Below are 27,665 nucleotides of genomic sequence, written 5' to 3'. Positions count from 1 at the left end.
TATTTCCTTTTTTATTTTATCTATTTCAGTATTTCATAATTTATTCATCATAAAAAACCAATATACTAGAAAAGAATTTCATTTTTTTACTAATTATTCTTTTATTTGATAATTTTTTTTTTTATCAAAAGTAAAGTTTCTTATATGTGCAACATCCGAAAAATCTATCTCCTCAAGAAAAAGAAGAAATATGTTTGGTAGTCTTTCAACCAAATCTCTATTCCGTCTAAAAAATAAGATTCCACAATTCTGTTGAAAATCAAATAAATTAGGTAAACCTAAGCAAATAAATCTTATAATTTAATAATAAGCATAATCTAAAAAGAATAATCACTACTAGAAAAAAGGTCTATAGCTACGTTTTTTTTTGCCACGCTTTAAAAACGTGGCAAAAAATGGTCAATGGCCACGCTTTTGTAAGGCTGGCAATTGATTAGAGAAACGGCCACGTTTTTTTCTGCCACGCTTCAAAAGCGTGGCCATAAAGAGAAATAGGAACTTTTTGAAAGCGTGTCAATAGGGTTTCATTACGGACACGCTTACAAAACGTGGCCATATCCTGGTACTCTTTTGGCACGCTTTAAAAGCGTGGCCAAAAGGTTTTAAAAAAAAAACCTAATGACCTGGCCCCCAACCCGGTCTCCAACTCAAAAGCTTCGATTGGGACACTCTTTCACCCTAATTAACGAGTCGAGTTCACACCCCCTGGTCACTCTCATCAATGGCTACCCTGGAAGAGCTCACATGCCCGCCGTCACCAGCACCACCCTTGCTGCACCGTTAGCCTCCCCTTCGCCTCGTCTCCTCGTCGCCGTTACCAGCATCCTTACCGTCAGCAGCGTCATTAGCCTCTCCTCTGCGTCGTCATCTCCATTACGCGCCAGCGTCATCGTTTCGCCTCCCTTGTCATTTCATCGCTCTCCTGCTATCTTCCTGTTCTTCTGTTGATGATGACCGAATTGATTTTGGTAGTGATTTTTCTTCTCCAAAAATTCCATTATCAAGGTTCACCTGCAAATTGATTTTGGTAGTGATTTTTTTTGCCTTTGTTATAGCTAGGTTTTCATGATAAATGACTATATTATTCAGAATTGGTAATTTCAATTATTTCACCGTATCTGATTTCTGTGTGTATTTTTGCTTGTCGTTTACATGAATTTTTTGATCTATTATTTGATCAAAAATAGAAAATTATGCTAAAAACTAATTAACAAAGTAATGTTTTTCTGCTTGTGTTTTGCAGTAACAACCACTAACAATGCAATAACAGCACTGAAGCTATTAAGAGAAAAGAAGAACAAGTTTGAAGAGGTTCCGCTGTTTCAGCTTTGCTCCTTCGTCCCTGCTGGTGCCTTCGTCTCTACCATTCCCTACTCAGCCTTCTCTGCCATTGGTCACTGATTCTGCAGTTTATTGGTTAGTTTCAAGGTGTACTTTAGTTTCTATGTTTTTAAGATTTCTATGTTGTTTCAAGAAAGCATGGTTTATTAGAGGGATAACTTCATTTACAATAATTATTACATACGTGCTTCCCCTGCTGCCAAAATGGAGCATCATGAGATGATGATGAATGAATTGAAGCCTTGACTGATGTGTATCATTCATTTATTTAGCTTATCATTAACGAAGAGTAGTTTATATGGTTTATATATATAAATATACCTTGCTTTTTCTGTGATATAAGGATTCAATCACCCAAATGCTATCTAATCTCATCTCTTATCTAATCAGATACAAGGATTCAATCATCAAACAAGGTCCTTCATTCATAATGATTTTCTAAAGCGTTAGACTTTTTATTATGGCACAGAGATACATAAATCTTGGTAGAATAGAGAGTCATTTTGTTTCTAGAATGCAACATACAAATCTTAGTTAATTGCTTGTGTTAGGTTCTTTTCTTAGATAACATTTTGCCTCTTTTGATGTTCATTAGTAGAATAAAAGATCCATATTTAGAAAAATAGACTTTACAATTTATGAAGGATACTTTAGATTTAAAATAAGATTTAGAATAAATGACCATTTGTACCCATGATAGATGAAAACGCTGACATTTGTACCCATGATAGCCTGAAACTAAAGTTATACCCATGATAGATGCCCTCCGTGTGACAAAAGTGTCCTGACTTGGATCTGAGCTTGGTTCGTGGGAATCTGATCTAGGTGGCACTCCTTCCCTTATCTTCAACCCCCCTCTCTCTCTCACTCACACACACACACTCTCTCTCTCTTCACTCCCCAATACCCAAGAAGAAGAAAGGCTAGACCTTTTCCCTTGCTGAGTTCACTGCCGCCAAAACCGACTACCAAGATCCCATCGTGCTCCCCACCGGTCCGCGCCAGCGCACCGCCGAGGAGCTTGACCGCGACCGCAACCGTCTTGGCAGCGGCTTCAGGAACTACGGCGATGACCGCGCCAACAGAAGCTTCGGTGATGGTGATGATTCCTCCAATTCAAGGTGGGGTTCCTCTAGGGTTTCTGACAAGCCGAGGCAGAACGGTGGGTTTAGGGATTCGAACCGTGAATTGGCTCCTTCCCGCGCTGACGAGATTGATAATTGGGCTGCCGCGAAGAAATCAACGGTCGGTAATGGTTTCAAGAGGAGGGAAAGGGATAGGGATATAGAAAGGAGCGGTTTTTTCGATTCCCAATTGCGTGCTGATGAATCCGATAGTTGGGTTACGAACAAGAGTTATGTGCCGTCAGAGAGTCGGAGATTTGGTTCCAACGGCGGTTTTGGTGGTCTTGGGTTTGAAAGAGAGAGGAAGGTAGGGTTTGGGTCTAGCGGCGGCGAAGATTCTGATAATTGGAACAAGAAAAAGGTTGAATTTAACGGTGAAAGTGAGAGGAGTGAGGGTGGTGGTGGGAGACCTAGGCTTGTTTTGCAACCTCGTACAACGCCTGTGAACAATGAGAGCCAGGAGGGTGTGTTTCTTTTTCTTCCTACATATGTATTGCTGCCTATTCTTCCTCTTCCTCCTTCTTGATTATCTTCTCGCATTATTTTTTCAAACCTCCACATGGGTTGCTGCATCAGCAAATCCCAGACCCAAAACCAAAATCCATATCACCAAAATAATCAAACCCCCCCCAACAATACCTTACACCCTCTCTCCCCAACTCAAACCTTAACCAACAAATACCACAGCGGCAACCACCACAAGTGTCAGAGGAAGAGTCTGTGAAAGAGGTCCTATTAGAAACATCCATTGCCAAACGAAATCAAGTTCCAATTTTGAAGCCAGAATCGGACACCCTTCTGCCTCCTCTTCAAAACCCTGATGACAAAATCGAATCAAAGAACCCACATCCCATTCCCAACCCCATTATCATCAACAAAAAAGAAGGTGAAGTCTCAGAGGTAGTGTCTCAGCTCTCAGAAGAACCATGCAGCATCAGTGGAAGCTTCTCCACCGCTACCACAGTTACGGAGAAGAGAGAAAAAGAAGTAACCAGTAAAAGAAGCATCAGGGAGGGAACAACAACAATGATGAAGAATCATAAGTGGAACAGCAACAGATCCCCGTCGATGAAGCGCCCTCACGCCTGTGATGGCAATGTCGCCTCCGGGAGGGAGCGGAGTGTTGAGGAAGAAGGCACCAGAGTGGGTATTGGAGAGTGAAGAGAGAGAGAGAGAGAGAGAGAGAGAGAGAGAGAGAGAGAGAGAGAGAGAGAGAGAGAGAGAGAGAGAGAGAGAGAGAGAGGTTGAAGATAAGGGAGGGAGTGCCACCTAGGATCGGATTCCCACGAACCAAGCTCAGATCCAAGTCAGGGCACTTTTGTCACACAGAAGGCATCTATCATGGGTATAACTTTAGTTTCAGGCTATCATGGGTACAAATGTCATCGTTTTCATCTATCATGGGTACAAATGGTCATTTATTCTAAGATTTAACATGTTAGCGATAAGTGTATTGGCATAATCAGGCTACAGATTATCTGGAACAGGCCGAGCATGATACTGGTAACCTTATTGAGGATCTTAAGACACAATCCTTGATAAAATAGCTACTTTACAACGCTAAACTTCAAGCTGCATGTCCAGTTCCATTTGATGAAGCTAAGTTGTGGAAAGGCCGAGTGATAAATATATTGGTTTATAGGTCTCTCTGGTAATTGAAAAGAAAAAAAAGTCAATAATTAACTTGATTCTATATTTTCCTCTCTGTTATCAACATCCATCTGTTATCAACTTCATCTCGACCAAATTCTTTTCGCCTTAATTTTTTCCCTATTGCTCCAGTAATTTACAGATTCTGTGTTCTTTTAATGTTTATTTCAAATACTGACTCTCTACTAATTTTGAGAAGCTTATTTGCAGGACTTCATTTTCAATTATGGGGGTTTGTTTGTAGCACTTGTTTTTGTGACTAACTGGGATTGCAACAACGTGTCTCTGATCTTCAGCAGGTAACTGAGCTGTTGGTTTTCAAGTCTTTAGTTGGGACTTTGTTATCTATTTCATAAAGAGATTTTCGAGTCTTATGTTAGATTCAATTCTTCTCATACAGAGTTCAGAAATTGAGAACACAATTTGCACGTTTTTGTGTTATCATCGCACTCCCAGCTAAACAGCAAATCGATTCATTTATTATTATTATTATTATTATTATTATTATTATTATTATTATTATTATTATTATTATTATTATTATTATTATTATTAAAAAGTTAATAATATAGCAATCATCTAATATTTTACATTAACATATTTCAGAAGTCCTCGGAGATTTATTTTTTCAGGCTTTAAAACTTTTCAGGATAAGCTGGATGAGTCAGCACACAAGGTATTAACTGATTATCAAGCTGCTACAGTGACTCTCTTAGCGCTATTATCAGCTGCACCTGGTGATGTGAGTATTACTTGTCATGCTTTCTTTCTTGTTGCATTTTCTTCATCTATTGGCTAAGCTTGATTTTAGAAGAAATTATTTATTAGTTATGCACATATACTTGTAATGAACTAAGCTCAGCTTATTTGAGGGAAGGGGTGTTTTATAAATCAAGCTTTACATCAATTTTGGGTGTTCTATTAGACTAGTTCAGCTTCACATCAATTTTGGGTGGTTCACAACAACAGATGCCTGGTTTGGAGCTTGGATTGTCGCAAAATAGACATATTGGGGTAATAAATCCACAGGTTTTGACTCAGATTTACCAGCAAATGGGTCAGGCTAGGGTGCACCAAGACCATTAAGAACACCAACACCACCACCACCACCAGGCTTAGAGGATGAAGTTGATTTCCTCACAGCTCAATCAGAGCAAGACCGACAGAAAAGGAATAATGTCAAATTCTGGCATGTTTTTCGATCAAAGGAAATCAGATTGGCTTTCCTTATTGGAGGAGGACTTCTGGTAATAATGCTTGTTTCCTTTTCTTTTATTCTTTAATCTTCTTTTAAAGTTTTTTTATGTAACACCCTACCACACGGAGTCTTATGCTTAAGTCATAAAGTTGAGGTGACAAGGTATTACGACCTCTAAAAGTAGAATATATACATAATAATAATTGAAAGGAATTTTATATCAAGGAGCCTTTGAAGGAAAGTGTAAAACAAAAGTCGTAACTCTCCTGTGGACAATAAACGTTAACCGAATAGGGTAAGAGTAAAATGGCAAGGATATATATACATACTAGAAAATTTTTGAGGATACAGATATCAAATCTCTTGATTCGGCTCGTGAAGTTTAAACCGGCTAGAGCATAGATATATACATATATACAAATAAACCCAAAAATAAGCTAAAATAGAAAACTGACAACCTATTTCTTCGAGCCAACCTCTAAGAGGGACAAACATAAAATAAAAGGTGGAGACCCTAAATACATATATAAATATAAATAAAAATACAACCCTAAGTCCCAAGAGTTCTTCGCTTCATCAGAGTCTCCAGAATACAGAGTGGTGCTTCTCAACCTGCATTTGAAAAACAATAATATCATATGGGATGAGAACCGGGGGTTCTCAGTATGGTTAAGGTGCCCACATACATAATAAATAAGGTCCCAGAAATCCAGAGGCAATCCTAGAACGCCGACAATCAGATTATAAGTCTTAAGGAACTAAAGCTGAAACCATAAACGAAGGTAGATCTCTAAGGTTCTAAACTTGATCAACATCTAATCAAAACCGTAAATCTCTTCGCCTTTCCTCCGTTCCTCCAACTCCGATGAAATTGCATAGACAGACAAAATAGACAAGTCAAACACATACAGAAAGCATATATAACAAGTAGGCAATTAGCAATTAACGTGAATAAAGAATTAAGCAAGCCAAGATAATGCATACTCAAACAAAATATACAAATGCACATGATGCATGCCTTTCTTAGCGCAGGTCATGAGCTCACGCGTCGGTTGTCTACCCACAACCCGACGTTACTCGGGATGAACCCCGAATATGGTTTCTTTACCGTGTCAGTCAGGCTCAATTATCATCATGGGTTTTCATGTCAGTTAGGATATCTTGGCATCACGGTAGAAACAGGCTATCAGTTAAGCGAACATTCCCGTATTAGCAATCTCAGGCTATCAGTTAGGCGAGCCTTTCGCATTAGCAGTTTGGCACAAGGACCATTCACATTCCATATGCTATTAGTTAGGCGGACATTCTTGCATTAGCAACCTTAGGCTATCAGTCAGGCGAGCACTTCTACATTAGCAGTTTGGCACGAAGCCCATTCGTCGTACACTCTTCATGATTCATTATCCATTTCAATTATCTTTTCCATTCATGGTTTCTCTTTTTCGTTCTTTTCATCAAACCTCCACATCACCACATTACTAAACATACCTCCACATCACCGCTTAACTACACATACCTCCGCATCACCAATTAACTTTAAAACTTCTTGGGGACAATTTACACATTTTCATTTAACTAAGTCCCTAAACTTTTATAGAAATTCGGACATAATCTCCCCTAAAATAGCACTAAATCTACCCTTACGGGTTCCCTTAGTCTTAACAACGTTCAAATTTTCCTTAACAATTTACCAGGTAAACATTATTAATTGGTCATTATAATCTCTTTAATCCCCTTAGTTATTGTAACATCACGGGTTTAGAAAATAAAACTTGGTTCTGGGGCATTCCGACCATAATTGAAACTTGTACAAATCTTTCAAAATTCTGCTATCATTGCAAAAAAAAATAGCAGCAAGCAGTAAATTTGTTAAATTCACTAAAAATCCAATTCTCACCCATTGCATTTAAAAATTTATGTCCTTAAAAAATACTCTTCCATCTTTCCAAAAAAATAAATTTCAGGTTATTACCATGTCACATGAAAAAGTATGAGCTTAGGAACACAGCCCTGCCGTTTAGAATTCTGTTTTCAAAATCCAGCAAGCTACCCTCACTCTTTGCAACATAACTAATTTGTTAAAAAACTTTTTGACACGAAATTTAAACTAAAGATTTTGGACACATAAGGCTTGAAAATGCCGTTAGTTTCAGCTCAAAATCTCATCACAATTATAAATTAAGTGGGTTGGAATTGGTGCTTCTGTAGCAGAGAAACAGAATTTCCTGCAGAATCTATCAATCTTTAAAAATTCATTTCTTTCAAACCACTCGTCAATAAATTCTGAATTTTTATGAGACGCTTATAACACATTAAAGTTTCATGAAAAAATAGTTTCATTTAAAAATAGAGCCTGATCTGCTCCCATAAACTGGTTTATTCCACTGTCAATTATGCAGAAAATTCTGCCTTGGACCTTTTCAACAACCTTACATACCATAACTCACATTTGAACTTATATCCCTTCTAAAATCATATTTCCAACCTTCTTTCAGTTATCTAGGGTTGCGTTCACAGCCAACATAACCCAAAAAGATCATCAATAATTCATTACATATATATATTCATTCTCATCATCCTCATCATTCATCATTAAAATCATCATGTATTAATACATTCTCACTACAATATCAGTTGCCAAAATTCATATTCAACCCAAATCAACAATTTAATTCAACAACCAGCAATCAATTCAACTTATCCTATGGGTCAACTAGCCTAAGTTTTCACGACACATTACATATTATATACGAGAAACCAAAACCATAACTTGGCCGATTCCTCGTAAAACCCAGAGCGTCACAATTTGTTACCGTTCCATGATACCCAAGTTTCTAAAGTCTCACCAAACAGGTCTCCAGCTCCCTAGAGTCCAATACCAAGTCTCCAACACCACCAATTTGTTTCCAAAATACAGAATCCAAACTAATTTCACCAAATAACACTAAAATTACCATAGGGTTCACTAATTAGATAACTTGAAAAGGATTAAATATTTCTCACCTCACCAATGCGAAATTGTGACAAGACCTGGCAAGTCCACAAAGCTAATTCGAACCTAAGACACCAAAATCATATAAATTCTCAATTTCAACACCCCTCAAATTTGAAAATGAGAAGGGAAGATTTGGATAGAAAAAGATGAATTTCTTACCAAATTATGGATTGAATTTCATAGAGGATTCCGAGACGAACATGTCGCCACTGACGGCTCATCAATCGAAACTTCGGATTGAAAGTTATGGACGATTGAATTTCCGGAGACGTTAGGGTTCTCTCCGATCCCCCATTTTTTCTCTTCTTCATTCAATCAACGTGAATTCCCTTTGCTTTAAGGGAAAAGTGGCTGAAGCCACTTATAAGCAAGTGAATGGGCTGAGCCTTGGGCCCAATACGGACCCGGTTCGGCCCGTTTGGCCTAATCTTGGGCCAAATTCTTTGAAACTAGTGTCAAAATTCTTATTTTAATTTGCTCTATCCTATTAAACTATAAAATTCTATTTTCTAATTTATTTGATTAATACTTAATTTATTAACTAAGTATTCCCTAATTACTCGGGGTTTACATTCTACTCCCTAATAGAAATTTTCGTCCACGAAAATTCGCTCTCCTTCAATTCCTATATCTTCAATGATTCAATACAAATTTACATTCTCTAGTCTCAGGTACAACATCATAATCTTAATCAAATTCAAGCCTAAGCTAAACAAGTGTATTTCATTCTTAGTTTTGTCTAACTCTTTCTCGATGACTGCAAACTTCCTTACTCTTTAAGAGTTCCATCTAATTCAAGTTAATCTCTAATCATTCTCAACTATCTCAAATACTAATCAATTCTTCAATTCCTTAAGTCAATCCTACAATAACCTAAACCACACACTCAAACTTTCCATCTCTGACCTTACGACAACCTTCGAAATCATTCCATATCCCAAGTCTCTTTTCTCTTGTCTCTACAATTCTAGGGCCACCAAATTCACCGCGCTTCCGCAACGTTACTCTGATTATAAGCCACTAGGATCTTGGTCATTCATATACTCTACCAGAACACTCCTTGAATCTCTTTATCTTTCTAACTAAACGATGTCGACCATTTATTCAGCTGCACGAGTTCTAGTCGTTGGTTTTCTCTCCACCTAATCCATCACCTCCTCCATCACAATTCTTAAGTTACCTGCTCCATCCTTTTTCAGCAATAGCTCGCACAACAGCAACCCTAAAATCAGCCGTATCATCTCGCTTGCGTCCATGAGATGCCATTTGGGTCTTGTCCACACCGAACAATTGATATTAAGGTGATCAGTCTTAATATCTAAAGTCTAGTGCTTCGAGTCTCCAAAGGTAATACTCATGAACATTTATGCTATATATGTCAAGCAGACATCCTAAATAGCATGTACACACAGCCAGATTATGCTCAAAAGCATAGTCAATCCATTTCCCAGGCTCTATGGGGACGAACTGCTCTGATACCATAATGTAATACCCTACCACACGGAGTTTTATGCTTAAGTCATAAAGTTGAGGTGGCAAGGTATTACGACCTTTAAAAGTAGAATATATACATAGTAATAATTGAAAAGAATTTTATATCAAGGAGCATTTGAAGGAAAGTGTAAAACAAAAGTCGTAACACTCCCGTGGACGATAAACGTAAACCAGAAAGGGTAAGAGTAAAACAGCAAGGATATATAAACATACTAGAAAATTTTCAAGGATACAGATATCAAAGCTCTTGATTCAACTCGCAAAGTTTAAACCGGCCAGAGCATATATATATATATATATATATACAAATAAACCCAAAAGTATGCTAAAACAGAAAATTGACAACCTATTTCTCCGAGCCAACCTCTAAGAGGGACAAACATAAAATAAAAGGTGGAGAACCTAAATACATATATAAATATAAATAAAAATACAACCCTGAGTCCCAAGAGTTCTTCGCTTCATCAGAGTCTCCAGAATACAGAGTGGTGCTTCTCAACCTGCATCTAAAAAATAACAATATCGTATGGGATGAGAACTGGGGATTCTCAGTATGGTTAAGGTGCCCACATACATAATAAATAAGGTCCCAGAAAGCCAGAGGCAATCCTAGAACGCCGACAATCAAATTATAAATCTTAAGAAACTAAAGATGAAACCATAAACGAGGGTAGGTCTCTAAGGTTCTAAACTTGATCAACATCTAATCAAAACCCTCAATCTCTTCGTCTTTCCTCCGTTCCTCCAACTCCGATGAAATTGCATAGACAGACAAAATAGACAAGTCAAACATATAGAGAAAGCATATATAACAAGTAGACAATTAGCAATTAACGTGAATAAAGAATTAAGCAAGCCAAGACAATGCACACTCAAACAAAATATACAAATTTTCATGATGCATGCCTTTCTTAGCGCAGGTCATGAGCTCACACGTCGGTTGTCTACCCGTAACCCGATGTTACTCGGAGCGAACCCCGAATATGGTTTCTTTACCGTGTCAGTCAGGCTCAATTATCATCATGGGTTTCCATGTCAGTTAGGATATCTTGGCATCACGGTAGAAACAGGCTATCAGTTAGGCGAACATTCCCGCATTAGCAATCTCAGGCTATCAGTTAGGCGGGCCCTTTCGCATTAGCAATTTGGTATAAGGCCCATTCACATTCCATATACTATTAGTTAGGCGGACATTCCCGCATTAGCAACCTTAGGCTATCAGTCAGGCGGGCACTTCCGCATTAGCAATTTGGCACGGAGATCATTCGTCGTACACTCTTCATGATTCATTATCCATTTCAATTATCTTTTCCATTCATGGTTTCTCTTTTTCGTTCTTTTCATCATACCTCCACATCACCAATTACATACACACCCCTCCACATCACCACATTACTAAACATACCTCCACATTACCGCTTAACTACACATACCTCCGCATCACCAATTAACTTTAAACCTTCTTGGGGACAATTTACACATTTTCATTTAACTAAGTCCCTGAACTTTTACAGAAATTCGGACATAATCTCCCCTAAAATAGCACTAAAACCACCCTTATGGGTTCCCTCAGTCTTAACAACGTTCAAGTTTTCCTTAACAATTTACCAAGTAAACATTATTAATTGGTCATTATACTTTCTTTAATCCCCTTAGTTATTGTAACATCACGGGTTTAGAAAATAAAACTTGGTTCTGGGACATTCTGACCATAATTGAAACTTGTACAAATCTTTCAAAATTCTGCTATCATTGCCAAAAAATAGCAGCGAGTAGTAAATTTGTTAAATTCACTAAAAATCCAATTCTCACCCATTGCGTTTCAAGATTTATGTCCTTAAACAAGACTCTTCCAGCTTTCCAGAAAACTAAATTTCAGATTATTACCATGTCACAGAAAAAAGGTATTAGCTTAGGAACACAGCCCTGCCGTTTAGAATTCTGTTTTCAAAATCTAGCGAGCTACCTCACTCTTTGCAACATAACTAATTAATTAAAAAGAGTTTTGACACGAAATTTAAACTAAGGATTTTGGACACATAAGGCTTGAAACTTTGGTTAGTTTCAGCTCAAATCTCATCAGAATTGTAAATTAAGTGGGTTGGAAGTTGGTGCTTCTGTAGCAGAGAAACAGAATTTCCTGCAGAATCCATCAATTTTTAAAAATTTGTTTCTTCCAAACCACTCGTCAATAAATTCTGAATTTTTTATGAGTCGCTCATAACACATTAAAGTTTCATGAAAAAATAGTTTCATTAAAAAATAGGGCCTGGTCTGCTCCCAGAAACTGGTTTATTCCACTGTCAATTATGCAGAAAATTCTGCCTTGGACCTTTTTAACAAACCTTACATACCCTAACTCACATTTGAACTTATATCCCTTTCAAAATCATATTTCCAACCTTTCTTCAGTTATCTAGGGTTGCTTTCACAGCCAACATAACCCAAAAAGATAATCAATAATTCATTACATATATATATATATATATATATATATATATATATATATATATATATATATATTCATTCTCATCATCCTCATCATTCATCATTAAAATCATCATGTATCAATACATTCTCACTACAATATCAGTTGCCAAAATTCATATTCAACCCAAATCAACAATTTAATTCGACAACCAACAATCAATTCAACTTATCCTATGGGTCAACTAGCCTAAGTTTTCACGACATATTACATATTATATACAAGAAATCAAAATCATACCTTGGCCGATTCCTTGTAAAACCCAGAATGTCACAATTTGTTACCGTTCCATGATACCCAAGTTTCTAAAGTCTCACCAAACGGGTCTCCGACTCCCCAGAGTCCAATACCAAGTCTCCAACACCACCAATTTGTTGCCAAAGTACAGAATCCAAACAAATTTCACCAAATAATACTAAAATTACCATAGGGTTCACTAATTAGATAACTTGAAAAGGATTAAACGTTTCTCACCTCACCAATGCAAAATTGGGATAAGACCCGACAAGTCCACGAAGCTAATTCAAACCTAAGACACCAAAATCATATAATTTCTCAATTTCAACACCCCTCAAATTCAAAATTGAGAAGGAAAAATTTGGGTAGGAAAAGATGAATTTCTTACCAAATTATGGGTTGGGTTTCGTAGAGGATTCCGAGACGAACGCGTCAATCAGAACTCCAGATTGAAAGTTATGGACGATTGAATTTCTAGAGATGTTAGGGTTCTCTCCCCCGTTTCCTCTCTTCTTCATTCAATCAACGTGAATTCCCTTTGCTTTAAGGGAAAAGTGGCTGAAGCCACTTATATGCAAGTGAATGGGCTGGGCCTTGGGTCCAATACGGACCCGATTTCCGTTCGGTCCAATCTTGGACCAAATTCTTTGAAACTAGTGTCAAAATTCTTATTTTAATTTGGACTATCCTATTAAACTATAAAATTCTATTTTCTAATTTATTTGATTAATACTTAATTTATTAACTAATTATTCACTAATTACTCAGAGTTTACATTTTACAAGATAACACATGTTTTGGTTTGCAACTTTGAGTAATAGGATAAAAGAAAATAAAGCTAGTGTTGCCTAGAATGGAAAGTGAAGCTTCAAAATAATTTATCAATTTTGTATCTGTTTTTGCCATCTTTAATAGGTAAAAAAGTTCACAAATATTTCCGAAACAATTAGGTATGATCTAAGGGAAGGAAGTTTAAGCGGGCTAGAGGAAGGAGGAACAACAAAGGACTTAGGATTTAAGTTGTATTGTTTCTGTATTTTTCTTCAGTTTTTAGTTTTGGAATTTGAACTCGATATTTATTTTGTATTTGAGTATTAGTTTTTTAATGTATAAAACAATTATAGAAAAAATTATATATGTCACTAATTATTATTTGATTTGTCATGTAATAAAAATTACATACTATATTTATAAGTTTGGTAATATAAAAGAACTGAAAAATTTATATTTTGTATCGATGAAGGTAAAAATCAGAAAAAGAATATATTTTTTAAATTTTATAAGGCTATTGCTACGCTTTTAAAGTGATAGAGAGATATGGCGAAAAGCTTTCAAAGCGTGGCCATATCTCTCTCTATTGCCACGCTTCAAAAGCGTGGCCATATCTCCCATATGGTCACGCTTTTAAAGCGTGGCCATATCTCCCACATACGGCCACGCTTTAAAGGGTGGCTATTTGTAAAAAGCGTGTTAAAAGAAAAAGCATGGCGATAGGTCACCAAAAGCATGGCGATAGAACAACCACCATGCTTGTAGACGCCACCCTTTCAAAAGCGTGGCGGTAGCTCAAAAAGCGTGGCGAAAAGCTATTGTCAAACTTTTTTCAGCTTTTCGCCACACTTTAAAAGCGTAACAATAGAGCTATTTTCTTGTAGTGAATATAATATATACACACTCTTGATAAAATTAATAAGTCTAATTCCTAATGTTTATTTTAACATAAATTTAAGCAATAAAAAAAAAACTAAATAACCATGTATACTATGTAACATCCTTGCCACTAAAATATCAAGCTTTTGGTTGTGCCACTCTGATAATAAGGATATTACACGACTTCTATATAATAATAATAATAATAATAATAATAATAATAATAATAATTAGGAACTTTTACTTGAAAACCTTATTGACTTTTCTTTAAAATAGTGTTGGTCATATTATTTTAATTCCAAGAATGAATTTAATACTAAAATATTAAATAGTAGGTAGATTTTAATAAAAATAGTTTTCTATGATATTTTTTTTACTATGATAATTAAAAAAGTAATTCAAAGACAAATTTTATTTCATGTTAGACTGTACTTAGCTTGATCAAATCAATTTTAATATAAGAGTAACGGAATTTAAAAATTTTATTCATGAATCATGATAAAATATCTATATTCAATCATTAATATTATTTAAAATATCTTTAAAAAAATAAGATTTTAGTATTTTAATTTAATTACAAACTATATATTACTATTAATAAATAATTATAGAATTTATCTATCATATGTCATAAGGACATAGGTTAAAATTACAAATTAAAAGGTTTTTATTAAAAATACAAAAAATTTAAATTTTTAATGTATTTATTTTATTAAATGAAAAAATTTAAAATCTTCTATTAATAGTAAACTTATCATGTGTCCTTATGACATATGTTAACTAAATTCTTATTATACTTTAAAAATAAATAAAATTATTACTTATTAATTTAATTATTTTTAATATTAAAAATAATTAAATTTTATATTTAGTTAATTTTATAAAATTTTATAACAAAAATTATTATATATTTTTTATTTAAAAAATAAAAAATACTTTACAGAATTTTAATTTGTATATGATCCCGTGTCCCCTCCACCTTGAATTTGCGTCATTTGCATGTACCCTTCTCTGTATTCTATATATATGGGTACCGAGTATCCCAAAACATGATAGTAATCCTCAAATAACATTATTATTATTGTAGTGAGTTCACACTTCACAATTGTCTTCGCATTTCAAAGACAAAAATGGCTCAACCAGTGTTTGTTTCATCACCCCAAATCCCAAAAGAAGATGAAAAGATAGTGTTTGATTCATCTGTTATGTCATATGAATCCACCATACCCGAAAAATTCATATGGCCTGATGAGTTTAAGCCAAGGCAAGACATTCCAGAACTTCAAGTTCCAGAAATTGACATGAAAGCCTTTCACTCTGGTGATCCAAAAGTTATATCAAACCTTTGCTCTAAGATTGATGAGGCATGCAAGAAGCATGGATTCTTTCATGTTGTTAACCATGGCGTGGACGCCGAACTCATAGCGAAAGCTCATGTTTTGATGGATGATTTCTTTGGCATGTCGTTGGCAGAGAAACAGAAGGCTCAGAGAACGCTTACAGATTTTCGTGGGTATGCTAGCAGCTTCACTGGCAGATTCTCTACCAAACTTCCATGGAAGGAAACACTCACTTTTCCTTACTCTGCTGAGAATTCATGCAAAAATGTGGAGGAATATTTTGTTAATGCTCTTGGGGAAGATTTCCGTCACTTTGGGTGAGTTAGGATGATTTTTATTTTTATAATGAGTGTAATTTTGATAGAACAGGTAAAATGTTTTAAATTAATTATATTTATATTTTAAATGATTATTTATGCGGTTAATATAATATAAAAATCAAATCAGTCATTAGATCCGTAAAATTAGTGGTTTAAAGTTCAAAAATTTAATCAGAATTGATGATATAATAAAATAATATATTTATATATAAAATATATATTTTTTAAAAAAATAATATTTTATATTTTATTATTTTAACTCACGCATATTTTTATAATTGATAGGGAGTTCTACGAAAAATACTGTGATGCAATGAGCAATCTAGCCCTTCAAATCATGGAACTTGTGGGGATGAGCTTAGGAGTTGGGAAATACTTCAGAGATTACTTTGAAGAAAATAACTCTATTATGCGACTGAATTACTACCCGCTATGTCAAACACCTGATTTGACCTTAGGAACTGGGCCCCACTCTGACCCTAATTCCCTTACCATACTTCATGATGATCAAGTTGCTGGTCTTCAAGTGTTCTTGGATGGCCAATGGTACTTGGTTCCTCCAAGACAAGGTGTTTTTGTTGTTAACATTGGTGACACATTTACGGTAACAAATCTTTATATTATAATGTTCTTAGATGATATTCGGTTTATGTAAACACGATAATTAAAAATTATTAATATATTTTATTAAATTATTTAAGGCAGTAAGTGTTTACATTTTAAATACTACTTTTATTTTATTTTTTTTTTCAGGCTCTATCAAATGGAGTTTACAAGAGTTGTTTGCATAGAGCCGTTGTGAATGACAAATCAGCAAGAAAATCGCTTGCTTTTTTCCTGTGTCCTAGGAGGGATAAAGTTGTCAATCCACCAAAGAAACTCATCACCGAAGAGAATCCAAGAAAGTATCCAGATTTCAAGTGGCCAACCTTGCATGAATTCACTCAGAAGCATTACAGGGTTGACGCAGGAACTCTTGAAACATTCTCCAAGTGGCTTTTAGACAATAAAACTTCAACCAATTAATTAAGGGTGTCTCCTATATAATCGAACTTTAATTTATTTTCTTATGTTTGGGTATGGATGATGATCATATATAGTCATAGAAATAATACAAAAAGTGTTTGAGTCCTTATAATAATGTGTATGGCCTCTGGTGCATCACTCTGTGTTGAACTTGGATAATAAAAATTCTAAATAAAAATATTATCGTTTTTAAACTTTTCACTTTTCTCTTTTTTGGTTAATTATTAATGGCTTCATTATTTGTTTTTTCCTGTTAATTGAAACAATAAGAGAAAATTTCACTCCCCTCCTCTACGAGATATTAAAATGACACTTTTCTCTCCTTAATTTATAAAATGTACATTTCCCTTTCTTATAACTTTTAAAAAATTTTCTCTTTAATCCATTTTAAATTTTTTGTGTTAACTAATGTTAACTTTATCTATTTTTCAAAAAAAAAAAACTATTTTCTACAAAAATACCTTTTAGCAAAACTTTTATTTTTTATCATTAAATTTTGCTTATCAAAATATCATTTAATAAATTATTTTTTATTGATTAAATTATATTTTTATCAAAATTTTTTTTAAAAATTTAATAATTAAATTATTTTTTTTCTAAAATACTCTTCAATAATTTTTTTATATTTTACTATTAATTTTTCGATATCAATGTATATTATTTTAACATTAAATTAAAAAATCTTACCATTGTTAATATGTATAACAATTAATATATATTAATATTGAAAAAAAATTTACTAAGATTTTTTTTAATATTAAAATAATATATATTGGTATAAAAAAATTAATAGTAAAATATAAAAAAAGTTGTTAACAAAAATTTTGGTAAAATCATAATTTAATAATTAAAAATTATTGAAGGGTATCTTAGAAAAAAATAATTTAATTATTAAATTTTTTAAAAAAATATTTTGATAAAAATATAATTTAATAAAAAAATAATTTATAAAAGGGTATTTTGGTAAACAAAATTTAATGACAAAAAAATAAAATTTTTATTAAAGGGTATTTTTGTAAAAAATATTTTTTTTTGAAAAATAGATAAAATTAACATATATAACACAAAAAATTTAAAATGGATTAAAGAGGAGGTTTTTTAAAAATTATAAGGGAGGGAAGTGTACATTTTATAAATAGAATGGAGGAGGATGTCATTTTAGCATCTCACAAGGGGAGGGGAGTAGAATTTTCTCAAACAATAATATTATCGAGTTAACTCTCAAAATGCGTTGGACTCAAGAGTTGATTTTCAGTATAAATTAAAAGACAAAAATATTATTTGTATATTAAAATCAGTTATTAAAATTAATCACTAATATATTTATGTATAAATATATGTGTAATTTAATTTATTTTTAATGTGTATTTATATTCTTATCAAAATAGAATTCACAATACATCAGAAAAATATGTATAAAACTGTATTGGTAAATAGTAACAATACAAATAAACAGTAATAACCGTCTAGAACAACAATACTGTATATATAAACAGTATAATACTAACAATTATGAGTAATACTAGGGTGCTGAACAAGAAATTTTTCAGCAAATACTGAAAATAGATGGCAGAGTAAAAGAGTTAAGCGTGTATAGGTTGTCTTGATGATAGTTGACAATTCCTGCAGCGTGGCCAGAGAATGATGGAGAAAAACTCTTAATTAGATGTCATTTAATTTAGTTATGATAATGTTGTTGGGTTGTTTTTGGGAGTCCAACAAATATTAGATGCTGGCACAAAAAAATGTATAACAAAATTTAAATTTTTGGCTGCTTCTTCTGTATCAGTCATTTTAAATAGTTTCTAAATTTTAGATAGCCCCATTTTCAGTTTTTTTTATTCTCTTATAATATTTTTTTGACTTATTTTTTATAGCAAATTTTAAATTTTAAAAATTTAAATATTAATTTTTAATTTTTTTAATAAATTAGACAATTTTTTTAAGTATAATAGACAGTGATGAACCTAAAAAAATTTAGGAGTGGAGAAAAAAAAATATATACTAAAAAAAATTTTGTTGAACATTATTGATTATATGGAGATATAAAATTTAAAAAGAGTTAGTGAATATTTTTTATTTTAAAATACTATTCATTATATATATTTTATAAAAAAATATTTTTTTTATTTCTAAAATTTGAACTTAAAACATTTTAATTAAATTATAGATAACTTGTTATCCTAACTAATTTTTTTTATAATTTAATAATAAAAAACGAAATTATTTGGCACATTAGCACTTAATGATATACTAATACTTATAATTTAAAATTACAATTATATATAAATACTAGAAAAATTAAATCTGTATATGAAAAGTATATTTATATAAAATAATAAAAATTTAATTTATAATTTTTTTCCTTTCTTTTCTTTTAAAATAATTAAATTTGTTATATATTTTTTAATTTAATTTTGGTATAATGTTAGATAAAAGATTTTATGTATATGTTTAATTATGTATTGTAATTAAAATATTTTTTATTACTATTTCTAAAAATAAAAAATATATTCTAAATTAGTAAATTAATTAATTTATGTTAAAATTTTATATGTAATATAGGAACATATAATAGAACAAAAAATAAAAAAAATAGTAAGGATGAATAAATTGAGATTAAAATAAAATATATAAAGTCATAAAGAAAATAAAAAATTAGATTAATACATAAATTATAATTGTTTGAATTAAAATTTATAATTAAAAATATTAAAAAGAGAAACAATAAAATTAGAAGATACATAGAGTTATGGAGAGCTATATAAAAAAAAGATAATTTAAAATTTACCTTTTGATGAAGAGAATATGACCGCTAGATAAGAAATAGAAAAAGAAGGTTAAAAACATAAAAATAAGAAAATAGTCTAAGGGAATAAAAGAGCGACAAATGAGAGTATATTATATATAACTATTTTTTAAAAAAAATTAAAAATACAATGGGACAAATGTCCCCTCATTTTTGTTACCAGAGGTCTGTGTGCCTGACAATAGGTCAATAACAATCACTTTTATTTACTTAAAAAATAGAGAATACAATACTCTTTTGTTTCAGACAATAATAAAAGTGCATATATACTTCTCAATAAATAGTACTATACAATATACGTAAATAGTACTATACGGACATTATTGCATAAATAGTAACTTGCACCGATAATTAACGTAGAGAACTCCAAAATCAGATAAAAATTATGGATTAAACTTTGACAAAAATTCTACTATATTCGGAATAATTACACGATATCCTTTCTATATTCTTACACTTTCAAGAGTCAAGATATTATAACACCTTGATTTTTTATAGGATTATTCTAAAAAATTATATGATAAGAAAATTCGATAAATATTTGAGAATTACTTCATTATAAAATAATAAGATGGATTTAAACTTGATAAGTGAAAAGAATAGATATACCGTAAGAGATAAAAATATGTTCTAAACTAAAAATCGTACCAAACAAACTCCATCCTTTCATAATCAAACCAGTTTCTCCTCCATTATAAAGTCACCGTTTTCTTTTTTCTTTCACTATATTTTTCTATCAAACATCACAAAATAATATATCTTTAATTATTCATTAGAATTAATTAAAGAACAATATAGATATATAATTAAGTTTAGTTAACTATGAACCAACACGCATTAAACCGCTTTCTTTTTTTTTTTTGTTCAGCCGAACCAGAATCAAAATCCCATCAATCAAGAGAACTTAACTATGATTAGCCTTAATTTTTTCTTATTCCTTATTCCTTTGATGTAGGGCTGGCAATGGGTAGGGTATGGTAGATTTTAGACTCTACCCTAACTATCCTACTCGCGGGTTGAGAATCTCTCAATTCTAACCTTACCCGCACCCTAAAGTTCTAAACCCTATTCTACCTGCAGAAACAAAAAATTTCAAACAAATATAAAATTCAACCATTCCAAATTTTATATATATTAATAAAATAGAAAATAAAAAACTAAGTTCAAATTAAAATTAAAAACAATAAAATCTTAAAGAAATCCAACATAAAATTACAAATAATATGATCATCAACTAGTTTAGTGATTATTTCAATTGTTTATAAGAGGAAGATTGTGAGTACAAGACTCACTTTCTTCACTACATATATATATATATTAGAGGTGCTGATAAGGTAAAATAGGGTATACCCTAAACTCGTACCCTACCCTATCCGCAGGCAAATTTGTACCCTACCCTACCCTATTCGCAACGGATAGGGTAGACAACTCTACCCAAACAAGTTGGTCCGAGTTAGATATCTGCGGATAGGGTATATATTACCAGTCCTACTCTGATGACCGAACTTGAGAAGGAACCCCAACCTCAGTTCCATCGAGTAAATCCCCAAAATGGTCCCTCAGATTGAGCCCGTGCATCAATATTATCCCTGATTTTTAAAATGCTCTAATTGCACCCTTCAGATTGAGCTTCGTGCGAAATCCTGGTCCTTCCACCCATTTTCGGCGTGACTCAGCAGCCGGAGCGCTGAGCTGACGGTTTGTGGTCCACGTAGGCAGCTTAAACGACGCCGTTTTACTTGGAGGTAGCTCTAAACATTATTTTCAACATCAAGCCTTTCCACAACCTAGAGTAAGTTTCAACTCATCCACTCCCACCTCATGTATCCTCTCACCCTCCCATGGCTTCACTCTACTATTCTCAAAGTCAAAATTTGATGGTCTTCCTCTCTCTGCAGCCTGGCCCCATTGCATGCCTTCATTCATTTCCATGGAACCATGGGGAGTGATTTGCTACATTGCTGGTTTCACAAGGTTAAAGGTAGGCGATGGAGGAGCAGCCGAGGTAGTCGTTGTCTGAAAACTAACCCAGCGATCGGAATCCACAGTAGAAGCATCAGATTCATCACACTCAGGAATGGTGGAAGTAGCCAATTGGTGGCGGCAGGAGGGGCTGGATGGGGCGGATACCGCGAAGAGAGGATGGCGGAACGAATTAAGAGAAAAGACATTGGAGAGGGATTCGAAATCCGCCTTCCTTTTAGAACCCCTGGAGGTTGGGGAAGAAAGAAGAGGGGTAACAGGGACACTATTGGATACTCTAAGAGGAGGAAGGTTTGTGGGGATGGAGGTGATGTTATGAATAAATGGTAGGAGGAATGAAGAGGGGTTTTGAAGGTTGGGATCAATGCGAGAGGGGCTGGGGAATGATGAGGAAGTTGGGCTAGCATGGTAGAAAGGAACAGGGCTTGGGAACGCTGATGACTGGGCCTGGCTGTAGTGAAGAACAACCACTCATGTTCGCTGGAGTTCCTCCAATCTCACCTTGCGGCCTCTTGCATCCCTGTCATCAAAACACAGATCTCAATCAAGATTTCTAGGGTAAAACTAACGGAACATAATCAATCATCTAGAACTATCACAATGACACCTGATCTAGAACTTTTTAGCAAGATTAGAAAGTGGATCAACAAAGCAAGCAAGAAAGAGCAAGTAGATTTGAGAGAAAGAGAAGTAGAAGAAGAAACCTTGCGGTAGGTAGTACCGTCCTCTTCTTAACAAGCAATGGAAGTATCCTCCAGACAAAACGGCGTCGTTTAAGACTGTCTACGTGGACCACAAACCGTCAGCTCAGCGCTCTGGCTGCTGAGTCATGTTGAAAATAGGTGGAAGGACCAAAATTTTGCACGAAGCTCAATTTAAAAGGTGCAATTAGAGTATTGTAAAAGTCAAGAGTAACATTAGTACACGAGCTCAATTTGAGGACCATTTTGGGAATTTACTCCAGTTCCACCTCTTGGTTACTTCTTCCATTAAATGCTCATCCTTATGTGTCTTATTGAAAAGATACCAACGAAGCCTCTGCACCGCCTCATCCCACCTCCTCTTCTTCTATCTAATAAACCCAGTGCTCTTCATCCTCTTCAAAATTAAAACACACACAAACGGAGGAAAGAACAGAGAAAAGAACGAAATGAAGCTGAGGGAGAAGGAAGGAGCTATCCGCAGCAAGAAGATAAACTGCATTCCTCATCATTCTGAATCTTTGAAGCATCCTCGCTGGGTGAGAACCAGCAACTCTCTTTCTCTTCTTCTTCTTCAAATTCAAAGAAAGAAATCCTATTATTTCCCCTTGTTCCATTTCTGCCATTCTAATTTCAATTTCTGCTAGAACAGTTGTAACCATAAGTAAAGGAGGAGTGAGAACTCTTCTCTTGCTCAAGCTTGAATCGGCCATTTGTTCGTAAGGGGAGTGACCGAAGCTTCAATTTCGTGTGGTTAGGGTTTCTAATTCAAGAAAAAAGCACAAACAGAATTTTGAACTTCAAAAGAGGTAAGGGTTAGGATGTTTAGAAGGATATGTTTGTGATTGATTGATGGTGCTGTTAGTGACTTGTGGGTCTGATGTTACTTAAGGTTTTATGTTGCTATGTGCAGAATTTCTTTGAAGGCTAAAGGCTATGTTTTGTGAATGAATTAGTTGGTAGTATGAGCTGCTGTGCTTGAAATGGGTTCTATTGTAACTAAATCTAGTTGAATGATGATGAATGATAACTTATGTGATTAAATGATGACAAGTGCTTGGGAAAATTCTGTTTTAACGTGATGCAGAAAAATAAATGTTCATTAGTGTATAAGCACTTGAAAACTTGAGAAATATTGGCTCTGGATTTTTGGGGATCTGCTAATCACTCTTTAATTAGTTAAAAGAAAGATAGAATTATGGTTTTAGAAGAGTGATAAGCTTAGATATAAAACTTGGTAGGTGAGGTTGTTAAGTTACTTGATGCAGAATTTCTGCATATTTGGCGGTGGCTTAAAATAAATGCTGGGAGCAGTCCGGACCACCGTTTTGGATGAAATTATTTTTCTTTGAAATACCGGTGTGTCTTGAATATTTCATAAAAATTTCAAGGAATTTGGCTAAGTGGTTTAAAAGATATGAATTTTTGAAAACAGAAGCTGCTGCAGAATTTTTCTGGTTTTCTAGTTCTGCAATATCAATTTCAAACCACTGGAACTTTTGTTTTACTTAACATTTTAAGTTGCTACTAAAAGGGTTTTGAAGATCTGTATCTTAACTTTAATTGAGTACAAATTTCATGTTCATATCTATTTTGTAGACTTAATTAAGTCACTTGGAAGTTGGATTGCTTGCTGGAAATTCTGAACTGATTTATGAAAACAAGGCATCACTTCCAAATGAGAATTAATTAATCAAATGAAGTGATATGAAACTGAAACTTGTTTGTTCTGAAACTTATGGATGTTGAGTGTATCTTCACCAAAATATAGAAGCAACAGATTAGAATTGAATTTACTATGGAATTTACGAAAACAGAGCTGCCTGCTGTTTTCCTGAATTTTTATGAGTGCAGCAACAGATTTTCAAAGTTTGTTATCAAATTCAATTCTAATCCAAATGCAGTAAAATCTAATTCAAATTAAAGATTAGGATCTCTAGAATGAACTTACTAAGAGAGATAGTCCGTGCATAAGCTTTCTCAACATAAAACCACATAACAAGACAGCAAGGTGCTGTTCCAAGAATCTAGAATAAGAGTCTCGGTTTTTTTTCAATATCTAGCATTAAGCTTCCCAGAAAAATACGATTCATAGTTCTTTAGAAATTTGAGTTCAATACGAACGCGTGGACATAAAGTTTGCGCAAATCTAAGTCCGTTTGTTATATTAATTATTAAATAGAAGATTGGTTGTCCAAAAAGGTAATAAGCTAGACAAGTCAAGAAAATAAATAAGAATGCAAGTTGTCCCTAGGAAGGTTTAAAGTTAAAAGGTGATGCAGAAGTATGCTTAGTAACATGGTGATACGGAGGTATGTTTAGTATCATGGTGATGCAGAGGTATGCGTATTTATAAGGTGATGCGGAGGCATGATGAAAAGAAAGAAAATGAGAAACTATGAAAGGATAACGATTCTTGAGAACTGTTTGTTTGAATGGGCCTTTGTGCCAAATTGCTAATGCGGAAGTGATCGCCTAACGGATAGCCTAAGGTTGCTAATGCGAGAATGTCCGCCTAACTGATAGCATAATGTATGTTGAATGAGACTTGTGCCAAATTACTAATGCGAAACTGTTCGTCTAACTGATAGACCGAGATTGCTAATCCGGGAATGTTAGCCTAATTGATAGCTTGTCTCTTATCGTGATGCCAAGATATCCTAATTGATATGAGTTTGCCCATGATGATAATTGTGCCTAATTGACACGGTAAAGAGACTATATTTGGAGTTCGCCCCGAGTAACGTCGGGTTGCGGGTAGACAACCGACGCATGAGCTCATAGCCTGTGCTAGGAACAAGCATGCATCATAAATTGTTTGCGCATTTGATTGTGATTGTTTACTGTTCATTCTTTCTGCTACTTGCTATCTGCTTCTTGTTAATTTTTTATTCTCTGATTCCTGTTTGTATTTAAAGTTGTATAATCACAAGTTCTACAAAGCTTAGATTAAGATAATAAAACTAGGAACAATAGCCATAGAGAATAGTATAAGGAGCGGCATTAACCCCAACGGAAGATGTCAAGATAGAGTTATGTCAGAGACGTGATATGGAAGTAGCCGAGAGACGTAGCAAGCGAGTTGTTACGATAGAGCCGGAACTCTAGGCTTCACGAGAGAGACGTGTTTTCACGGTATCGCCTTACTGGGAACCATAATGCTACAAAATTACTTGGAAGTAGGAAATATTTTTCTGTGTTTGCAGCAAATTTGGATGTAACAGGAAGATATTTGGCTGTGACAGAAAGATATTTGTGTGTATTTTAAGAATTTTGGGTGTATTTTTATTCTAATAAGTTCTCCATAATTCAAAACTCTTTTTCTTCCTCCTCCTAATCTTCTACTACTTCTTCTTCCCTATCTTCTTATTTTTTTTTCTTATAATGCTTCTTGGGAGAAAAAATCAAACAAAGAAGAAAAAAATACATAATGTTGTAAAATCAATAGAAAGAGGAGGAGAAAAAAATTGCAGCAACAATAACAACAATAAAAAGAACTACGATGAGGATGAAACACGCAAAGAAAAAGAAGAAGGAATGCGAAGAAAAAAGGAAAAAAAATGCAAAGAAGAAGGAGAAGAAGAAGGAGGAGAAGGAGAAAGAAGAACATGAAATACAAACGTTGAAAAAGAACCGTTTGTCATTTCGCACTATTCAAGGTTGAGAAAGCGCGTTTACACGCTTTCTAAATTGAAGACTTTTTTTAATTGAATTTGAGTTAACTTATATAGATTTATATGCCAAAAAAATTTGTATATATAACAAGTCTCATATAATATTGTTTGGAGACATCTGTGTATAATTAAGGTAAATATAATAACTAAAATATTTTTATTAATTAATAAATGTTATATAACTAATAATGCGTGTATAGCAGGGAGAATAACTATGTATAAAGGAATTTATTTTTAAGTTTGTCTTTTTTTATTGTTCATTTTAATTAATTAACCGTAGTCGGTAAATACATGCATCCAGTTGAATTTTTAAATGCATTTTTTAAAAATAATAGTTGCATTATTGTTATTCATAAATTGTTTATTATAACACAATAATAAAACATTACATTTGTGGCAAAATAATAAACTTATCAACAGATGCCTTTGGTGACACCTTTTGGATAAATTCTTTGTTAAACTAAGAAAATATATAATGAAATGTTAACAAGGTTATAATAGATAGATTAATATTATATAAGTTGTCTAAATTAATTTTAATCCTATTATAACAATTCTAATGTAATTCAAATAATATAAAAATCATGGATACTACTATTATAAAATATTTTTAAAAGTGTGGTTGTCAATTGTAAAAAAAAAAAATTAATATAATTCTGCAATTAGATTTAAAATTTAGACTTTACCCGTTAGTTATGGAGTATCTAAATTAATATCTTTGATATGGTTTATTACAAGTCCATAACCGTGTAAACAAGTATTATGTACATTCGTTTCTCATTTGCAACCCAAAATTTTCTATGTTCCTTCCTTTCATCTCATTGTTCAAAAAGTTACTTTAGCATGATTTTTTCAGTGCAAAAGTTGCTATGGAATTTGTGAAAAAAAAAAATTGGATAAACGTGTAGCTCTAGATTTCCTTATTTCTTTTTCGGTTGATAGCTACAAAAAAATTTTTAGGCTAGAGTATTATATTGGTTTCTTACATTTGAGCGTAATTCTGTATTAGTCTTTAAGGTTTAGAGTGTCCAATTTGAATTCAAAAAAGTTTCATTTAGCTTCAATGTAGTTCCAGCGTGAGGTTAAAGTTAAATAATTAACGAAAGTTAAATAATTAACGAAATGTTTTACATGAAGAACAAAGTCAATAATCTGAAGAACAAGTACAAGCTCCAAAGACACAAAATCAACCGCGAATGCATCAATACATTTATTTATCATTTTTCTTACAATTTATATGAAATATTTTCTATAGAACTAAAGAGAATGATAAATAAATGTATTGAGGAATCTACGGTTGATTTTGTATCTCTGGAACTTGTACTTCTTCTCTAGATTATCGACCTTGCTGTTATATAGGACATTTCGTTAATTATTTAACTTTGACCTTACGATAGGACTACATTGAAAATAAATGAAACTTTTTTGGATTCAAATATAACACTTTAAACCTTAAGAACCAAAACAGGATTACTCCCAAACGTAGAGGACTAATTTAATACTTTACCTGTTCTTTTAATTTATTTATTTTAGTTAGAGGTAGGGGAAATGTTTGGATTTAGTTTTTGAGACAAAATTGCCAATAAAAAAATGTTCTATTTAAAAAATAAAAGTTGAAAATTTTAAAACTTGTTA

General features: G+C 33.3%; 1 protein-coding gene, 1 long non-coding RNA gene and 1 pseudogene across 2 annotated transcripts; 2 read left to right on the top strand and 1 right to left on the bottom strand.

Annotated features, from left to right (window-relative positions):
* The first annotated feature begins 5,090 nt into the window (after window positions 1–5,090).
* Window positions 5,091–17,064, top strand: LOC112728437 (gibberellin 20 oxidase 2). The gene is made up of 4 exons (XM_025778573.3): window positions 5,091–5,362; window positions 15,265–15,834; window positions 16,123–16,441; window positions 16,591–17,064. The coding sequence occupies exons 1-4, from the start codon at window positions 5,238–5,240 to the stop codon at window positions 16,861–16,863; spliced, it is 1,287 nt and encodes a 428-aa protein (XP_025634358.1). The 5' UTR covers window positions 5,091–5,237; the 3' UTR covers window positions 16,864–17,064.
* A 3,755-nt stretch (window positions 17,065–20,819) lies between these two features.
* Window positions 20,820–22,486, bottom strand: LOC112730618 (BES1/BZR1 homolog protein 2-like; annotated as a pseudogene).
* A 22-nt stretch (window positions 22,487–22,508) lies between these two features.
* Window positions 22,509–25,685, top strand: LOC140177144 (uncharacterized). Its single transcript, XR_011868935.1, has 3 exons — window positions 22,509–22,895; window positions 23,009–23,165; window positions 23,270–25,685. It is a non-coding gene; the product is annotated as an uncharacterized lncRNA (long non-coding RNA).
* The last annotated feature ends 1,980 nt before the right edge of the window (window positions 25,686–27,665 follow it).

The sequence above is a fragment of the Arachis hypogaea genome, chromosome 12 (genome assembly GCF_003086295.3).
Source record: "Arachis hypogaea cultivar Tifrunner chromosome 12, arahy.Tifrunner.gnm2.J5K5, whole genome shotgun sequence".
NCBI classification, from domain to species: Eukaryota; Viridiplantae; Streptophyta; class Magnoliopsida; order Fabales; family Fabaceae; genus Arachis; species Arachis hypogaea.
The sequence above is the reverse complement of the archived record's forward strand: the minus strand, read 5'-3'. Positions and strand labels throughout refer to the sequence as shown.